Raw genomic sequence first — 20,620 nt, 5'->3', positions numbered from 1 at the left:
AGCTGAAATAAATAAAATCATCAACAGTCTGCAGTGTATCTGAGAGAAACAGAAGCGTATGAAGTTGATGTTTATGCAAAAGATTTTAAGACAAAAACAAATGCTGCTACATTAAGTGTTGGTGCATTTTTTGGCTTTGTAACAAAGCTTTGTTGTTGAGCTCAGTGTATTACCCCATGCACCCTCATCTTACTGACTGGTCTTTAAATAGCTTTATAGTTTCATTTGCTAATATTAAAAGTAATAAATTGACAACACAGTTATGGATTTAAATGAACAGATATATTTAAACAAATTTACCAGTACTATATTTGATATTCAACAAATGCAATACTGGAGACGATTGTGGGTTTTTTTAACAAATCAGAGGTCAATAAAAAATTTCTGCACTGAACTGTTTTTAGGTGAGTGTGAGCAAACGAGCAGACACTTTTAAAATTTCTGTAATTCTAAGTCTTGAAATTATCATGAACTACAATTATAAGGAACTCCCAATTGGTTTTGCCTAGAAAGGTTGGACCAGATCCTATGACTCAATCATTTTTTTTTTTCCCCTATAACTTGTCCTTATGTAAGACAGCACGTGGGGGCCGTGCGGAAAATTAAAGTGAGCCTTGATAATAGACCAGTTCACTTCACAGCTCTGATATAAGATTCTTAGTTCCATCAACTTTCATATTAATTAATTTACCAAATAAAATATGCTAATCACTGGTTGAAGATTTGTGCTGTTCAGAAACGTATTTATTTGGATTCTGTGTCATATTTGGCAGCTCCTTGCAAATGTGTTAAAGACACTAGGGCATCTTAAAGACACACGGGTCCAGAGGAGGGTTACAAAGATGATCAGAAGGAGCACCTCCCATATGAGGACAGGCTGAGAGAGTTGCGGTTGTTCAGCCTGGAGAAGAGAAGGCTCTGGGGAGGCCTTGTAGCGACCTTCCAGTCCTGAAGGGGGCTACAGGGAAGCTGGAGAGGGACTGGTCACAAAAGCTTGTAGTGATAGGACTAGGAGGAATGGGTATAAACTGGAGAGGGGCAGATTTAGACTAGACATAAGGAGGAATTTCTTCACAATGAGAGCGGTGAGGCACTGGCACAGGCTGCCCAGGGAAGCTGTCGCTGCCCCATTCCTGGAGGTGTTCAAGGCCAGGTTGGATGGGGCCTTGGGCAGCCTGATCTAGTGGGAGGTGTCCCTGCCCATGGCAGGAAGATTGTACTGGATGATCTTTAAGGTCCCTTCCAATCCAAACTGTTCTACAATTCTATGATTCTAATTCTGACTACTGTGAGAATTCTTCAGAATTTCTCTTTCAGAAAAAGCTCAAAACGTTATCCACTTTTTATCCGTCAAACTATTATAAATAGGACTACTGAAAGTACTTACATAGATATATACTCTTCAACATGAACTGAGTTATAATAATGCAAACTTTCTCAATAATTCCTTGTTTATTTAAGTCCTAAAGTAATATCTTTGTAACTAAAGATAATAGTTATTCCATTAAAATATTCTGCAGGTAAAAGTGAACATATTCCAAAAAGCCCTCCATTTACTCTTTCTTACGAAAATCCATATTTAAGTACAGGTGGTTGGGTTCCTTACCTTATACTGGACGTGTAAAAGATTAGGAAGTCAAGAGAAAATGTAACTCTACCTGTGAACTGATCATTCGTTGTGATGAACGAGCGATATTAGCAGGCAAGCCAAAGAAGTCAGGTTTATCATCTTCTGGAAGGTTTTCAATAATATGACGATAATCCTGCATTAGAAGAAAATAATAAACATAAATGAGGGAACTTTTTGTTCAGGTTGGGAAATGAACAGTGTATGCTGAAATGAATTTCACTAAGAGGACTGCATAACACAAAGATTAAAATAAATATATAATGCATGACGTGTCTTGGTAATCTTGTTTATAAATTTCTTAATTTTACTTATAAAAAATTCTTCTTTTCAGTGTTTTTACTGTAAAAGAACAAAAAGCAGTTCTGATTTACAGTGATGCTATCAACTGAAAAGAAAAATATGCTAAGCCTGTCTCTAAAAAGCAGTTAGAAAACCTCTGTTGAAAACTTAAAAATAAGCTTAATGTCAATATTAAAAAAAAAATATTTTGGCATCTGGAATTCAAATAATCAAGTATAACACACATAAAATGAAGAACACTCATTTCTTTTAAATCTATGAAGATATCACTCAAAGAAAGTGAAATCGTTAGCCAAAAAGGGTTTGCATGACCCTTGGAGATGCAGAATAGGATAAATAGTGGTTATAGTGCAATAGTGATGCTGCTTTTGTACAAAACTGGAAGAAGCCTTGCAGGGTAAGGTAAATTAATGGTGCCGGATGTTTCTTTTACTGTGGCTTTAAAGGCAAAGCTATTTATTATTTGAAAGCGTGGTTGCACCCTATTGCATTACACCATGTGCATTTTGTCCTTTACTTGCAGGGCCATGTCCTTAGTACGCACAATTTACTTTGACATGGAATCTCACTTCAGAGGTAACAACAGTAGCAGACCTTTACTCTAAACACGAGGGAACACTATGCAGTAACAGATATTATTCCAATTAACTTAAACAATCAAAGGTAGCTTTATTAGTAGTATTCCACTAATCAAAACTACTTGCAGAAATATATTTAAGACGTAAAAGTATAAACTCACACAAATAATCATGTAACTGTAAGAAATTGAGAGATATTAAATGCAGAGCAGGGAAGAAGAAAGGTTCACCCATTCGACTGTATCATCTAAAGGAACAGATTTCTTGGTTTTCATAGAATCACAGAATTGCTAGGTTGGAAAACACCTTTGAGATCATTGAGTCCAACCATCCTGTCCACTGCTAAACCATATCCCTACACACTTCATCTACCTGTCTCTTAAATACCTCCAGGGATGGTGATTTAACCACACCCCTGGACAGCCTGTTCCTTCCCTCTTTATGATATTAGCTCAGCAGATCTACAGAAAATAAACACCATCTTTAAAGTAAAACAAATAAACAAACTCCAAAAGTAAACAGTTAGAATCCAGGTGGAGGATGCCAAACAAAAACAAGTTATTTTAACTGGCATAAGTCCATTTACACCAACTTACATTAGAGGTCTAGTATGGAGTCCAGCATTAAAATGCAAATGAAGCTTAATAATATTAACGACAACAATAGTATGTGAAAAGACAGGGAGAGATTAGTTCCTTGCACTCTGTTCAATTCCCTCTCATTTACACTAAAGAAATACTAAAGGAGAATCAGAATTCACATTCTCCAAATAAATTCCATGGTGCATTAGCAGATTATACAGAATGTTGATGTAGTTTGTAATGAAGGAGATATTGGCAATGTGCGCTCACAGCCCAGAAGGCCAAGCGTATACTGGGCTGCATCAAAAGAATTGTGGCCAAGCAGGTTGAGAGAGGGGATTCTTCCCCTTTTACTCTGCTCTTGTGAGACCCCACCTGGAGTACTGTGTATAGTTCTGGAATCCCCAAGAGAAGAACGACATGGAACTGTTGGAACGGGTCCAGAGGAGGGCCATGAAGATGATGTGAGGGCTGGAGCACCTCTGCTATGAGTTCAGATGGAGAGAGTTGGGGTTGTTCAGCCTGGAGAGGAGAAGGCTCCAGGGAGACCTTAGAGCAGCCTTCCAGTACCCAAAGGGGCCTTCAAGAAAGCTGGGGAGGGACTTTATACGAGGACATGGAGTGACAGGACAAGGGTGAATGGCTTTAAATTGGAAGGGGGAGGATTTAGATTAGACATTAGGAAGAAACTGAGGGTGGTGAGGCACTGGCACAGGTTGCCCAGGGAAGTTGTGGCTGCCCCATCCCTGGAGGTGTTCAAGGCCAGGCTGGATGGAGCCTTGAGCAGCCTGATCTAGTAGGAGATGTCCATGTTCACGTCAGGAGGGTTGGAACTGGATGATCTTTAAGGTCCCTTCCAACCCAAACCATTCTATGATTTCGATTTTCCTATTTCATCCAGACATTATAAGAATGTTCAGCAGTGTGTACAGAATTGCTATTATGTTAATATATTGTTATATCCAAATGTAATAATACTCTTCTTTACTCAGTTCTTCATAGCTATGTGGCTCTCTATCACAGTCCAATCAGACAGCACAATAAAGGAGAATGAACAGACTAGCAGAATAGCTGTGCCAAATGAAGAATTAGTGCTCCACACAAAAGATCTCTGAAATGGAGGTATGCTCTGGATGGTAACCCTGATTTTCTTTGTGCAATTATTTCTAGGAGTAATTCTTGAAAATAACTTATTTTAGTTTCTATATGAGATGACAGAAGATCTATACTTACCAAAATACTGCAGGAATTGGGTAAGTTGATTGAATATGGGAAACTAGTCATCTTCTTCCCTCTAGCATTTAAATTGCCAATGACTTGTGAGTTGAAAAGCTGCTCCAAGTAGGATCGAAGAACTCTCATATCGAAGTAATTATCTACACGGCCTCCATAAATTGCATTTTCAAACAAGCCATGGACAAATTCCCACTGAAAATCTTTGGAACCTATAAATCAATTAATATTAGTTTTGCATCAATGGACATCATTGCATTATACGCATTTCATCATTGCAGATCTTCAGTGAAATAAAATAATGCAAGCACAAAAAAATTAATTTCTAATTGTTTTTCTTCTATGTTACTTAACAATAAAAATTGGAGAACAATGAGATTGCAAATAGTTGTCACTGATAAAATTAACACTTACTGTGTTTCAAAATAAACCAGAAATATTATTGACTAGAAACATTATTTAAATGCTTTTTATTGTAGATAAACTGATACGTCATATGCATTTAAGAAATGACGCTATTAAATCTTCAAAATTTTATATGCTCTTTCATATCACAATACCATCTGATATTATAAAATAAACTGGTTGACTGAACCAAAACCAGATCATGCTCAAAATGGCTAATATTACTAGAAACGTCATCCCTCAGACACAAAGAGTACCAGGATAGGTACTCTGTAAATCATTATAAATCACACAACACAGCGTGTTACTATTAGTTTCCTGGCCAGACTGATGTTGTAATTAGAGCACTCTGCTGAGCTACACCCAAGGAGTTCAAAATAACTTATTTCCTCCCCTTCTATCACAGCTGTCCAAAATAACTTCATGGGACACTGATCTACTTATACCCTAGAGCTTTCAAGTGCAAGTAAAAGCTTGATCAGAAAGGTGTTTCTTAAAGTCCCTCTAAAAAAGGAAGCAGCAATTATTTCAAGGACAGGTTTATTGGTGGTAACTGTTGTTTCCAAATACTTCTATCATTCCTTCATAAGAAAAGTTATCTTCACAGCAATAGTTAATGATTAGATTAATGATTATCATTCATAGTTAATGACGCAACCTATTTACATCACCATACATTTCAAGTCTTTATAACTAAAGTCCAACTCCATCAGTACAAATCATCCAGAAAACTCACTGAAGTCAACAATCATAAATTATCTCTAAATATCAGTTCCTAACTTTACTTTATAATCATATAAAATACAAAGACTTTCACCAAAATTATCTTTTCTGCATTAACTAATATTAAGAAATTACTGTGCTACTTAATAGAACAATCAAGTGGGTTCTATCTAACAGTGAGTTTTCATATGAAGAATTCATTCATATTCAATTCATATTGAGTTAATTTATTCAACATATGGGGGACCTCACAGTGGGAAAGAATGGAGACTGAAGACTTCATCTTCCAGACACTCCTGTATTTCTTAGTGAGACCAGAAAGCTTGAAGAAGCTGAGCAGAAGAGTTCTTAGCACAAAGATATTATTTGTTTACCCAGCCTCCCAAAAATAGAATTATGATTCATCCTGTGCTTCTGGTTTTGCTTACTGGTGATGAGCCTTGCAGCACAGAATCATAGAATGGGATGGGTAGGAAGGGACCTTAAAGATCATCCAGTTCCAACACTCCTATAACGGACAGGGACACCACCTCCCACTAGATCAGGCTGCCCAAGGCCCCATCCAACCTGGCCTTGAACATCTCCAGGGATGCGGCAGCCACAACTTCCCTGGGAAACCTGTGCCAGTGCCTCACCACTCTCATAGTGAAGGAGTTCCCCCTTATGTCTAGTCTAAATCTGCCCCTCTCCAGTTTATCTGACCTTCCCCTTCTCCAGTGGAAGGTCACTATAAGCCATACGATATTTAAATAATATTTAAATACCTTCAAAGCAGCTTTTGATCAGAACGGCCCCACTCCAAACAAAACAATCATGCAAAGCAATCTATTTATTAAAATTACCATGAAAGTTTCTTATACTAATTTTAAACGAGAGCCATTACGCTACAGAGCGTGAGAATCTTTCCCTAAGAAGCGACTTACCCTCAAAAAGTTGATCAATGATGTCAAAACCAGCACGGAGATCAGATAAAGAAAATTCATAAAACTTGGTCCAACCCTACCATTAAAAGAAATCCGAATAATTTAATCAGTTAGACAATGATGACCATGAATTAAAATAGAAACACATGGTTACTGAATACTGTATGATGCTTTATACTGAATAAGAAAAGTGACAACCTACGTTCTCTAAAGTGCATCTTTAGAAACATTCAGTAGACGTAGTATAAAAAATATCATTTCTAGCAGCACATTAAATTTTACATACACAAACTAGAATCCATTGAGCATGAAGAATGTAAACTCCAGGTTATTTCACGTCCTAACAGCAATCACTTCAGGTAAAACTTGCTGCAATCTATGACTAGATCCAGCATTGAATAACGATTTTATTTCTGAGAGCTTTGCTGTATTTCAGTTCCCTTTGGAGTTTCATAAATAGATCTGATTCACCAGTTTACGCTTTTTCATTTTACTCAATTCATGTGACATTCCTATTGACTGAAAAATTTATGAGAAAAGCAGCTATTGCTACTATTCTAGTGAAAACGCTGACTGCTATAAGCACATTTAATCACTCTCCGTTTGCACCTCCTTTCTGTTCTTGGTGGCATTATTCTTTATATAACACTAATGTGTAACATGTACGTAATCATAACAAAAAACTTTAGATGTAACAGGATAATTGTAAATAAATATTACTACCTGATACAGAAATCTGGACATTCAGACATCAAAAGTACCTCCTGTCTCTGTACCTTCTATGGCGGCACCTTTGCAAATGGTTCACATCATACATTTCCAAGTATAAACACTAATAAATAGGTTATTTTTTTTAAAAGGTTATTACCTGAGGAATATAATTTCTTCTTTCTTGGCACACAGCATGAAACCATGCTAAACAAAAGAGAGAATGTGCTCGAGATAAATTTCCCTTCTTACTAATTTGCTCTGGTGTCCAAGATTCATAGGTTCGCAAAAGATTCTTTTTAAGGCCTGGAGGTGCCTGCATTGAAAGGAAAAACACTGTTCTAGACAGAAAAGCTGAAACTTTTAGGTACTGTTTTCTTAAATTCCAACTTATGATCTATAATTTAATGAAATGAGAAACGGCATTTAATAAAAACAAAATTTAGCATGAAAAAAACCCTGCTTATAATAAACATCCTAACAACAGAATGATCTTACATCAAAAATAACTTAAAAAAATGAAGGAATTTGTAACCAGGGCGAACCCAGAAGAGGGCTGAACTACACTAAAAGAATTTAGTGAACGAATAGTACTCTGTCAAAACATGTAAGCATAAGAGTAAATCTGTTTTTTTCCAAAACAAGAATCTTGCTTTGGGTTTTACAAGCTCAACTACTGATTATCATTTCTGTGATCAGAGTCAACTCCCCTTATGCCATCATCAGAATCTGTTGGCTAGCACATAGACATGGTATAGAATCATGGAATCACAGAACACTTTGGGTTGGAAGGGACCTTAAAGATCATCCAGTTCCAACCCCCCTGACATGGGCAGGGACACCTCCCACTAGATCAGGCTGCCCAAGGCCCCATCCAACCTGGCCTTCAACTTCTCCAATGATGGGGCAGCCACAACTTTCCCAGGCAACCCGTGGCAGTGCCTCACCACTCGCATCGTGAGGAAATTCTTCTTTATGTCTAGTCTAAATCTGCCCCTCTCTAGTTTATACCGACTGCCCTTTGTCCTATCACTACAAGCCTTTGCGAACAGTCCCTCCCCAGCTTTCTTGTAGCCCCTCCAGGACTGGAAAGTCACTATAAGACCTCCTCATAGCCTTCTCTTCTCCAGGCTGAACAACCCCAACTCTCAGCCTGTCCTCGTATGGGAGGTGCTCCAGCCCTCTGATCATCTTTGCAGTCCTCCTCTGGACCCATCCCCACAGCTCCATATCCTTCTTATGTTGAGGATTCCAGAACTGGACACAATAACATACATGAGGTCTCAAAATATATATGTATGATAAAATGTCAGGTCTCTGATTTAGTGATAGGGAATGTTCACAACCATCAGAAATAACTGCAGTTAAAGTTACAGTGTCAAGAAATAAAATGACCTTATAATAGATACCCAGCCATTCTCAAATTATTTGCAAGTGTGAAGGTAAACATAAATTTTAAAGATATTTAAATCAGATTTTCATAGTTAGAAGAATGCTCTTCCTCAAAAAAAATACAAGGCAGAACCCATTATGGAAATAATCTGTATTATCTTAACTTCATTCTGTCTACACATACAGTTTTCTTTACATCCAAAATCATTCATTGTAAACATGTAATAAAAGCTTTGCAAACAGATCTTACTTCGTAAGTTATTTTCAGACTTGATTGAAGCAAAATCGGAGTGAATTTTGGATGAACTTCTGTAGTAAGCCAAAGGCGAAAGTTTGGTTGTGGCTGTAACATATTCAGTTCCTGGTGAAGAGATGTTATAAAATGAGGTGGGTTTTGTGGTTTTTCATTTGTTTTTTTTTTTTAACATAGAACAGTAGTTACAAAATTATATTATCCTAATTAGAAAATTGGGCTTGTCTAAAAGATCTTTAGTTGTTTTTACAAGTAAGGATATTCCAAGGTTCAAGATGTGTTGTCTTCACACATTCTATATGCTTGCTGTGATCAAGTTCAAAGTTCATCCTAGTGGAGGAAGGCTCTGCAGAAGTATATGGACAAGGTGTGGTGGTGGGCCAAGGACAACTGCATGGGGTTCAACAAGGCTAAATATCGGGTCCTACACTTGGGCCACAACCCCATTCAACACTACAGGCTTAGGGATGAATGGCTGGAAAGCTGCCTGGTGGAAAAGGACCTGGAGCTGTCAGTCAACAGCTGGCTGACCATAAGCCAGCAGCGTGCTCAGGTGGCCAAGAAGGCCACTGGTGTCTTGGCCTGTATCAGAGACAGCGTAGCCAGCAGGACCAGGGAAGTGATTGTGCCGTTGTACTCAGCACTGGTGAGGATGCACCTTGAATCTTGTGTTCAGTTTTGGGTCCCTTACTACAAGAAGGACGTTGAGGTGCTGGAGTGCATGCAGAGAAGGGCAATGAAGCTGGGAAGGGTCTGGAGCAGAAGTCTTATGAGAGGCAGCTGAGGGACCTGGGGTTGTTTACTCTAGAGGAGAGGAGGCTGAGAAGAGACCTTATCACTGTTTACAACTACAACTGAAGAGAGGTCATAGTGAAGGGGGCATTGGTCACTTTTGCCAATTAACATGTGATAGGACTAGAGGAAAAGGCCTCAAGCTGCTCCAGGAGAGGTTTACATTGGGTATTAGGAAAAATTTCTTCATCAAAAGGGCTATTAAGCACAGGAACAGGCTCCCCAGGGAAGTGGTTGAGTCACCATCCCTGGAGATATTTAAAAGACAGTAGGTGTGGCACTTAGGGACATGGTTTAGTGACAAACTTAGCAGTGTCAGGTTTACAGTTGGACTCGATGATCTTAAAGGTCTGTTCCAATCTATAGATTCTATGACTCTAGCACCTCCTTTCCAGATCCTAAATTCAGAGCATAAAAATATATAGTAGTTCTTTACTATAGTAGTTCTTTACTACTACTTTTGTTTTTTCAGTGAAAAAACACTGGAAGGCTACACCTCAAAAGAAAAAGACTTGGAATATTGGCTGAATATCAACACCAGATCTCAATGATTTTCAAGAATCATATAGTTACATTAATTTCTTATTCTTCTAGTATTTGTTGTACACATACTTTATGCATCACAGTTCATAGAAAACTGAAGATAGGAAAATGGAGTTCTGAGAAAAGAAATATTGTGAAGTGTCAAATACAAAGGCTTCACAAAAAATATTTAATTACTGAATGTATGAAAACATACTGCAGGTGCTTTATGTGCATCTGAAAGAGACATATTTTCCACTGAAGATTTCAAAGTTGTTTGATGATTGACTTGAGAACGTCAACAGTTTTCTGTATGCTTCTTGTCATAAACATAGCTCAAAAAGAATCTTAACAGTTTTTCGAGCAATCCCTTCATTTTGATAATCTCTAAAACGTAATCACAGTCATTTTGGTTTCAGTGTTTTTAGTAAAGAAGAAAATTCTGCCAACCCAATAGTTCTGCTCTTCAGGGAAAATGACAACTATATTTGGTACTTAAAATGACAGAATTGGTGAGGATGGAAGGAACCTCTGGAGATTGCCTAGTCCAACCCTTGGCTCAAAGCTACAGCAGGTTGCCCAGAACTGTACCCTATCGCGTCTTCAGTATCTCCAAAGATGGAGATGCCACAGCATCTCTAAACAACCTGTTCCACTGTTTGATGAAACTCAGAGTAAAAACATTTTGGTTTATGTTTAAATAGGACTTCATACATTTCCGTTTGTGCCCACAGCCTCTTGTCCTGTCATAGAACACCACTGAGAAGAGTCTGGTGCTGTCTCCTTTGCTCCTTCAGTCCCAGTTCTCTTGGTCTCCCCTGACATAACACATACTACAGTCCCTTCATCACCTTTGTGGCCCTTTACTGGTCTGGCTCCAGTATGCCTCTATCTCTCTTGCATACTGGGTAACCCAGGAATGGATACATCAAAACGTGTCTCAGCAGGGCCGACCAGAGGAGAAGCATTGCATTCCTTGACCTGTTGGCAATGCTCTCCCTAAAGGAGCCCATGAAGCCAGTGGCCTTCTTCGCCACAGGGGCACATTGCCGGCTCATTGTCAGCTTCTTCAGGACTCCCAAGTCTTTTCCACCAAGCAGCCTTTCAGCGAGTTAGCTCCCTGGAATTATTCCTTCCCATGGGAAGCAGTTGGCATTTCCCTTTGCCAAGTTTCACAAGGTTCTTGTCAGCCTACTTCCCAGCCTATCCAAGTCCCTCTGAATGGAAGCACATCCATCTGTCCTATCAGTCATACCCATCTGTCCTATCAGTCATTTCTCCAAGTTTTTTATCATCTATACTTGCTAAGAATGCACTCTGTCCCATTATTCACATAATTAATTAAGATGTTAAACAATGCTGGTCAGAGTATCAATGCCTCGAACACACCACTGATGACTGGCCTCCACCTGGATTCTTTGCTGCCAACAACAACTATTTGAGCCATGCAATTAGGCCAGTTTTCAATCTATCTCACCATGGCACAATCAATCAGGTCTGTATTTCCTCAGCTTATATATGAGGATGGTATAGGGGACAAACTAAGACAATAAAATGACCCACAGCCTTGGAAGCAGGAGATGTAAGTTCATCTTCTCAAATGGAAAGATTGTGAGAACTAAATGAATGTGCCTGGATGGAACTGAACTATAAATGGGCAGATCTCTCTTAAGAGGTGGTCCAAACAGATTAAGAGGTTGTCTAGAACTACACAGCCACACACTTGCTAATAGGATGCAAAACAGACAAGGTGATGTGTTGAGTCAAATGCCAATAAATCTCAGTTTATATTAAACTCAGCAGGAAGTTTAACACATTCAATATTATGTTTTTCTGGAAAGACTATGACAATTTGGATACATTTACATATTTGAATACCTACAAGATCTGAAACGTTATAAATAGTAAAAGGCTTACAAACACTTCCCAATGCTCACTATCATATTCAGACTTGATGACACACGTTAGTGATACCTCACTTTCCCTTCCATTTTTTTCAAAACCAGTTCTAAGAACGTTAAAGGTGCATGCATATGGTCATTGTTATGTCATATGCAATGCATGGTCATTGTTAGACTGCAGACAGACTTCCAGCTCACATACATGGAGCACACTTTATAGACAATCATTAGAAACTGAAAAATTAAGACTGTAGTATCATAGAATCATAGAATCATAGAATCATAGAATCACTAGGTTGGAAAATACCTTTGAGATCATCGAGACAAACCATACCTGTCCACTGCTAAACCATATCCCTAAGCACTTCATCTGCCCATCTTTTAGATACCTCCAGGGATGAGGACTCAACCACCTCCCTGGGCAGCCTCTGCCAGTGCCTGAGAACCCTTACGGTGAAGAAATTTTTCATGATGTTCAATTCGAATGCCTCCTGGTTCAACTTCAGAGCATTTCCTCTCATCTTATTGCCTGTCACTTGGGAGAAGAGAAAAACATCTCTCTACAATCTCCTTTCAGGCAGCTGTAGAGACTGATAAGGTCTCCCCTCAGCCACCTTTTCTCCAGGCTAAACAACCCCAGGCCCTTCAGGTGCCTCTCATAAAGCTTGTTCTCCAGTCCCTTCACCAGCTTCGTCGCCTTTCTCTGGATGTGCTCCAGCACCTCAATGTCCTCCTTGTAGTGAGGGACCCAAAACTGAACACAGTAATTGAGGTGCAGCCTCATCAGTGCTGCATACAGGGGCACAATCATTTCTCTGTTCTTGCTGGCCACACTGTTTCTGATACTGGCCAAGATGCCACTAGTCTTCTTGGTGACCTGGGCCACTGCTGGCCCATGTTTAGTCTGCTGTCAACCAACACTCCCAGGTCCTTTTCCTCCAGACAGCCTTCCAGCCACTCGTCCCCATGCCTGGAGCTGCACGGGATTGTTGTGTCCCAAGTGCAGGACTCAGCACATGGCCTTGTTGAACCTCATCCTGTTGGTCTCAGCCCATGGATCCAGCCTGTTCAGATCCTTCTGTAGAGCATCTTTGCACTTGAGCAGATTGACACTTCTGCCCAGCTTCCTGTCATCCATGAACTCACTGTAACTATTGATAGACATTGCCCACTTTTCTTTTGTTTGAGTTAGTTCATTTTGTGGATTTCCCAGCGATACACATGCAAAGCCACTTTCATTAAGTTAGTAACTTAATGATTTTTCATGCCATAAAAGTGTATTTCTAGAAAACACTAGACAATTTAATTTCAAATTAGCAAAAACCTCTTAATGATATAGACACAAGCTATAATTAACAAAAAACTACTAAAAGAAAAGTCCTAGAACTGGGGAATAAGCATAAGCATACATAGATTCAGAGTCAAGGTTAGAAAACACAGTATCCCATAAAGTACCAGAAGTCCTAACAGGAGCATTTGTTCACTCATTGTGACAGAAATGTTGTATGAAAATTCAAGTGCTCACACAAAGGAAGGACTAGCTTAGATCTGAAGCTTTTAACCTTATTCATGACTGAGAAAACTGCAAAGGTTTATTTTTAAATAGTGGGAATTTTAAACATCATCATGGAATTGTATAAAATGCTCCAGAAACGTTGCATGCTAATTTTATCTGGTTTCCAATACATTCTTTTTTCTGTTACCCTCACCTTTTCTAACACAGGAAGCCAAGATGTAACAAGATGCAGGTTCTTTAAACATAGCCATTCTCCATTCCTTGCACATTCTTTTAATGTTTGAATAGCCAGGTCAGCTTGGCCTTGGCCCATTGCAATCTGAAATGACAAACAGTTGTATCAGGAACTGATCAATATACGTCATTTAACAGCTAAATACATAATTGCATTTCCAAGTTGGAGTGCACATGTAGAAAAGAAAGTGCTAAAGATAACCTGAATTTTCTCTAATATGACAGGCTACTGATGCAGGGAAAAGATTAATGAAAACATAGTTTTTTCTTTGTGACATATCTAACCAGAGTTTCTTAATAGATAAGAGTACCTACTCTATATAAGGAAAAAAACATCACTTGGTCACGGTGATGGCATTCCTAGGGAACTCAAAAAGTAATTTAAATAACAGTGAATAAACTGTATTACTGCAGAATACAATATAATAAAATACAATACAATAAAACCAAGACATAGATGAGAACAAATTTTCTTTTGACTGTAAGTTAGAAGTACTTCCTTTGAAGAGAAACACGAAATTTCATATTAAAATGAGTGAAAATCTAAGACTGCTCTTTTTCCAACTGAGAAAAATGAATAGCTTAACAATGTTTTCATTTTTTATAGTACCATGTTGCTGCTACAATAAATCATAGAATCATAGGATCATAGAATCAATAGAATGGTTTTGGTTGGAAGGGACCTTAAAGACCATCCAGTTGGACCTAGTTGGATCTCCAAATGGAAACACAAAGATCCGAAACTGAATATTCATATAAATTAGTGAAAACTGAAAATAAATAAATGACTTGTTCTATGGCACAATTACTGCAACAACTGGTGTTTTACTATCTGTTGAGTACAGTCACCTTAGTTCTCTCTTAGAATCTGATTGGAAGCTCTACATAAACAAAACCCTTGAGCAAAACAAGTTGGAAAGAAAGTGGTCTTAGCTGTTCTGAAAAGTCTTGCCTTGGCATTGATGCTACAGCAAAATGAAACTATTGTGAATATTATGACTCCATCAAATATCCCTTAAGAGGAAATCCATCCTGATTTTTTATCCTAAAGCTGTACCGAAGCAAAGAAACTCAGCCTTAGCTTTATATGATGATATAGAGATATTTCTGCCTAAATAAAACTATGTATAATAACTTGAAATAATGTAAAATAGCCAGAAGAAGGTAACTGGAAGTCACCAAACCACATGGTAGTACATCACACTGTTCTTTATCCCACAGGAGAAATTATTCAACAGAGAAGAAAAATCTGATCTTCTATGTTTTATTCAAATTGCATGAGAAAGTGCAGGAAAAAAATAACAATAAAATATTCTTATGAGAAGGAAAACTTTCAGACGATTTAGCTTTGAGTCCCCGAAGGGGGCCTACGAGAAAGCTGGGGAGGGACTGTTCACAAAGGTTTTCTAGTGATAGGACTAGGGGGAATGGGTATAAACTGGAGAGGGGCAGCTTTAGACTAGAAATAAGGAGGAATTTCTTCACGATGAGAGCGGTAAGGCACTGGAACAGGTTGTCCAGAAAAGTTGTGGCTGCCCCATCTCTGAAGGTGTTCAAGGCCAAGTTGGATGGGGCCTTGGGCAGTCTGATCTAGTGGGACACGTCCCTGCCCATGGCAGGAGTGCTGGAACTAGATGACCTTTAAGGTCCCTTCCAACCTGAACTATTCTATGATTCTTAACCATATACCATACCATGATACATTTTTAAAGTCCAGCATGGAAAGGCTACTTAGAGATAAACACAAAAAGCCATGGTGCAGAATAAGAAATAAGCATTCTGAAATGTTCACAGCCAGATAAGCTGGAACTAGGATCTAAATCTTTACAATTTGATGTGAAAAATGGATTACAGCAGAGCACATTCCAGGAAAGGAACAATTGCAAGGACTACTTAAAAGCAACATTAAATTTGACATCTTCCATTTATATAATAAGCAGTGATCAGCCAGATAACAAAGTTCCTCCCCTGAATATTTCAAATAACAGTAAGAAATAATGATTTACAGAAAAGTATAAAGCATATTGGTAGAATGTATTAGTGAACCATTTGTATCATAGAATAATTTAAGTCCGAATGAATCCAGGAACGGAGAACTTTGTCCAGGAAACTCGTGGGAACTTCCAAGGATGGGAAGTGCACCAGGAAATCTGTCTGATTGTTCTCATGGTGAAAAAGTCTCTCTTTACATCCAGTCGCCACCTATCTTGTTATCATTTACACCCACTGATTCTTTCCACCACACCTGATTGCAAAGACTCTGGATCAATTTTCTCTGTGACTTTCTTGTAGGTATTGAAAAGCTGTTATGAGGTCATCACAAAGACTTCTCCGCTGGCAGAGCACAGTGCTGGATCACATCCAGCTTCTTGCCTACAAAAACTCTCTAGTCCTTTTCAGCAGAGGTCCTTCCCAGCCTGTCAAACTATTGCCTGTATCATTGCAAGGGTTTCTTCTTTCGCAGGGGCAGGACTTTGCAGTTCTTGAGTTCTGGAAGGTTCCTGTCAGCCAAGGAGAGTTCTGAACACACTGCTTGGTGGGGCAAGGCATGCAGTGACAGGGCACATGGAAAAGGTTAAAATACTCAATGCCCTTTTAGTCTAAAGATTTACAACTGAGACTTGTTCTCAGGCCTCCCAAACCTACAAGCAGGAGTGAAGCAATATCCACAGTAGAGACGGAGAGATTTAGGAATCATTTAACACACTTCAAAACACAAAAGTCTACAGGATGAAATGGGATGCATCCAGAAGTGCGGAGAGACCAGCTAATGTCATTCCTTGCTCTCATCTTCAGAAGGTTATGTTGATCAGAAGTGTGTGCTGATGAAAACCTAATATGCCACTTTTATCTTCAAGAAGGGCAAGGAGGAGAAAGATCTAGGTAATTAGAAGCTGGTGAGCCTCCACTCAGTCCCTGGGAAGGTTATGGAGCAAGCCCTCTTAGAAGCACATAAACACATGAAGAACACAGAGGTGATAAGGAACAAAGTAGATTTAGTGGTGGCAACTCTTGCGTGATTGACTTCATTGTTTTCTGTGATAGGGTGACTGCCACTGTGGACAAGGTGGGTGCCAGAGAATGTTGTACACCTTGACATCAGTAAGGTTTTCTTTCGACAGTGTCTCCCATATTGTCCTTATCACCAAATTGGAGAAATATGGGCTGGAGAAGTGAAAATTAAGATAGGCAGAAAACCAGGTGGACTGCTGGCCTCACAGGATGGTCAGGGGTGCGAAGTCCAGCTGTCAGCCAGTAACTAGTGGTATCCCTCAGAGATCAGTACTAAGACAAGTACTGTTTAATGTCTTCATCAATGACCTGGGTTACACAACTGGGTGCACTCTTAGCGAGATAATAGATAACAACAAAGGAGGCTGGGGGAAAGGGTAAGCAACTCAGGTTTGCTACTTAGGTGGACCTAAACAAGCTGGAGAAATAGGCTGGCAGTTCAAGAAGTTCAACAAGGCAAATGCAAAGTCCTATAACTGGGACAGAATTGCTACATGCAACAGTACAGTTGGGGTCTACCTAGGAAGCAGCTTGGGAGAAAAGGAGGCACTAGGGGACAACAAGTTGAATACAAGTCAACAGTGGGCCCTTATAAGAAAGGCCAAACCCATACCAGGCTGTATTATTAAAAGCTTTCAGCAAGTCCAAAGAAGTGATCCTTCCCTTCCCTTTGGAATTTATGAGAAATCTGGAATACTGTGTCCAGTTTTGGACTCCCTAGTACAAGACAGACATGGTCATACTGAAGTGACTCCAGAGCAGACCACCAACATGGTCAGGGCACTCTAAGCAGGGTTTGTTTAGCCAAGCAATCAGGAGACCTTCCTGCTGTCTACAACTACCTGACTGAAGAATGCAGATTAGATAGAGTCAGACTCTTTCAGAGGCATTTGGTGATTTGGTAAGTCGATACACACAAGTTGGAACATGGGAAATACTGTTTTGCTATTAGGAAAAACATTCTCCTGTGAGAGTGGTCAAATACTGGAACAAGTAGCCCAGAGATGTTGTGGTATTTCTGTCCTTGGAAGGGAGACTTCCTCTCTTTAAGCAGGTGGCTGAAAAAGTAGATAACCCCTCCAACAACAGATTATTCTTTTAATTTAACAACTACAGTAATTTTCCTCTTAAAAAGAGAAAGGTGTTGCTTTCAACACCCCTACATAAATCCAATTTTGAAACAGACCAAGAAAACATAAAGTGAATTCTTAACAGTACAATTCCTGATTAAAGTTTAGAAAAGCGGAATCATCTTAATCCAGTTCAGTTTTGTGTTGAATGCAGAACAGGGAAGAAGCTGTATACCGTACCAAAACAACTGTTATATCGGCTCGGCAAATAATTTCAGTGTTGTACTCCTATTCCTGAAATTTGAGGGCTTTCTCGCATGGTCAGTCTTAAACACTTCTTTACAAAGACTTGGAATACAAAAGTTCCGTTCAGGAAATCGCATCAACAATTAATTGGTTAACATTTACTTGTAAAATTTCTCAAAATATTTTACAGAATTTCACAAAATACTGAAGTATTCATAAGCAATGAACATCCAATTTATTTCTTCTGCTGAAGAAAGAAATGAGCAAGTATTATAAGCAGAAGAAATCATGAAGTATAGTTTTCAGTGGGTTTTGTGCATATTTTGATTATTGCACACTAAAAAAGACATGGTTTCAGTGTGCCTAACACTTGTCAATCTCATTTGTTCTCTTCCATCTATCTCCTCATTTTTCCTTCTCCAGGCTCGAGGAATGCCTCTTGTGTGGATTCTGCTTCTGTGAGGATCACTAATTGTGTCTCTCTCCTCCAACCCATTTTGTCAATGGAATCAGAAGTTAGTGGTGAGATAGGTGGGAAAAACAAATGCACAAGATACCAAACTATGCTTTTACATACTATCTTCCTTAATTACCAAGGTAAAACAGATATTACTACTGTAAAAATTTACACATAGTTGTTTTTAATCAGTATTCTTATCTAAGACTGACCTGATGGTAACACTCAGTATTCCTTTCAATACCGGCGAGTTCTTGCAGCTCTTGAGAAGGATCAGCACCAGGAGAAATAATTATCAAGATGGGTTCAATTTCCAGAGTCTCTTTATACAGGCGTTTCAAACTCAAAGGTGATGGTGATAATTCTTTTATTCCTATAATTAGAATTAGAATTATTATGGCAATAAAGTGACTAAAAAGGACAGAGTGCTTCATCAACAACTTCAGAGGTTCTCTGGCTGTCAAAGTTCTGCTCAATGAAGACCATAAAACCGGTCCTACAATCAGAAAAGAACCATCATAATATGCTGGTAGAAGGCACCCCATATTGATAAGTAAAAAATACCAATATGATGCTTGGACTTCCAGCCTGAAAAACAGAATTTGTGGACTATTTAGAGTGCAGTCTTCAAGGAAGCATAAAAAAAGAGTTGGAACGTGCGCTCACAGCAAAGAAGGCCAAGGGTACCACGGGCTGCATCAAAAGAAGCGTGGCCAGCAGGTCGAGGGAGGGGATTCTGTCTCTCTACTCCTCTCTTGTGAGACCTCATCTGGAGTATTGTGTCCGGTTCCGGAATCTTCAATATAAGAAGGATATGGAGCTGTTGGAATGTGTCCAGAGGAGGGCTACAAAGATGATCAGAGGGCTGGAGCACCTCTGCTATGAGGACAGGCTGAGAGTTGGACTTGTTCAGCCTGAAGAAGAGAAGGCTCTGCAGAGACCTTATAGTGACCTTCCAGTACCTGAATGGGGTCTACAAGAAAGCTAGGGATGGACTTTTTACAAAGACATGGAGTGTTAGGACTAGGGGCAATGGGTACAAATTGGAGAGGGGCAGATTTAGACTAGATATAAGGAGGAATTTCTTCACGCTGAGGGTGGTGAAGCACTGGCACAGGTTGCCCAGGGAAGTTGTGGCTGCCCCATCCTTGGAGGTGTTCAGTGCCAGGTAGGATGGACATTGAGCAGCCTGGTCTGGCGGAATGTGTCCCTGCCCATGGCAGCGGTGTTGGAACTGGATGATTTTTAAGGTCCCTTCCAACCCAAACCATTTTACGATATTTCTTTGAGAGCAAAGTCTGTTTTCAGATTTGAGCTATTAGCACCACATAGAAGAATACCATATAATTTTAATATAACAAGTCAGTTTGGCAAAGGTTAGTATGAGGTGTGGGTTCTCTGCATGCACCTGAGACTCTAACGGATGTGACTGAACAGATAAAATCACTACTAATCAAAATGCTTCAAAAAAATTAATTGAACAAAACTAATATTGGAAAATGTTTTCATTTACATTCATTACACATGCAGAGGTAATACAAGCAGAGATGAATATATAAACTGAGGCCATAAGGTATAATTGATATGGGCAGCTCCCTTGATGAGTTTTGCTGCTCATTGCCAATAAGCCCTAAATCCTAGAAGATCCATAAAAAGACACTGAAATTAAAGCAGGGCTGTTCATTGCTGGACTGAAGCACGCTCTGTGAGGGAGACTCTTCAGGGACTTTTAACTGTCAGCATCTCAGAAATGTCTGACAAACATCTGCAAGTTGTTTCTCAATGAATCCTGCTAAGAGGACAGGCTGAGAGAGCTGAGGTTGTTCAGACTGGAGAAGAGACGGCTCAGGGGGAGGCCTTAGAGTGGCCTTCCAGTACGTGAAGGGGGCTACAAGAAGTCTGGGGAGGGGCTTTTTACAAGGGCATGGAGCAGAAGGACGAGGGGGAATGGCTTTAAATTGGAAGGGGGAAGATTTAGACTAGACATTAGGAAGAATTTCTTCACGCTGAGGGTGGTGAGGCACTGGCACAGGTTGCCCAGAGAAGCTGCCCCATCCCTGGAGGTATTGAAGGCCAGGTTGGATGGGCCTCGGGCAGCCTGATCTACTGGGAGGTGTCCCTGCCCATGGCAGAGGGGTTGGAAC

General features: G+C 39.5%; 1 protein-coding gene across 1 annotated transcript in view; it reads right to left on the bottom strand.

Annotated features, from left to right (window-relative positions):
- DYNC2H1 (dynein cytoplasmic 2 heavy chain 1) overlaps positions 1 to 20,620 on the bottom strand; it is a 170,036-nt gene that overhangs the window by 45,738 nt on the left and 103,678 nt on the right. Inside the window, exons 76-82 of the mRNA XM_054088995.1 lie at positions 18,689 to 18,849; positions 13,651 to 13,776; positions 8,724 to 8,834; positions 7,242 to 7,397; positions 6,374 to 6,449; positions 4,323 to 4,534; positions 1,659 to 1,763 (exon numbers count right to left, since the gene is read on the bottom strand). Of these exons, the coding sequence (XP_053944970.1) occupies positions 1,659 to 1,763; positions 4,323 to 4,534; positions 6,374 to 6,449; positions 7,242 to 7,397; positions 8,724 to 8,834; positions 13,651 to 13,776; positions 18,689 to 18,849 (947 nt within the window). The remainder of the gene's footprint in view (positions 1 to 1,658; positions 1,764 to 4,322; positions 4,535 to 6,373; positions 6,450 to 7,241; positions 7,398 to 8,723; positions 8,835 to 13,650; positions 13,777 to 18,688; positions 18,850 to 20,620) is intronic.

This window comes from Cuculus canorus, chromosome 1 (assembly GCF_017976375.1).
Source record: "Cuculus canorus isolate bCucCan1 chromosome 1, bCucCan1.pri, whole genome shotgun sequence".
Classification (NCBI taxonomy): domain Eukaryota; kingdom Metazoa; phylum Chordata; class Aves; order Cuculiformes; family Cuculidae; genus Cuculus; species Cuculus canorus.
This window is presented reverse-complemented; position numbering and strand designations above follow the sequence as displayed.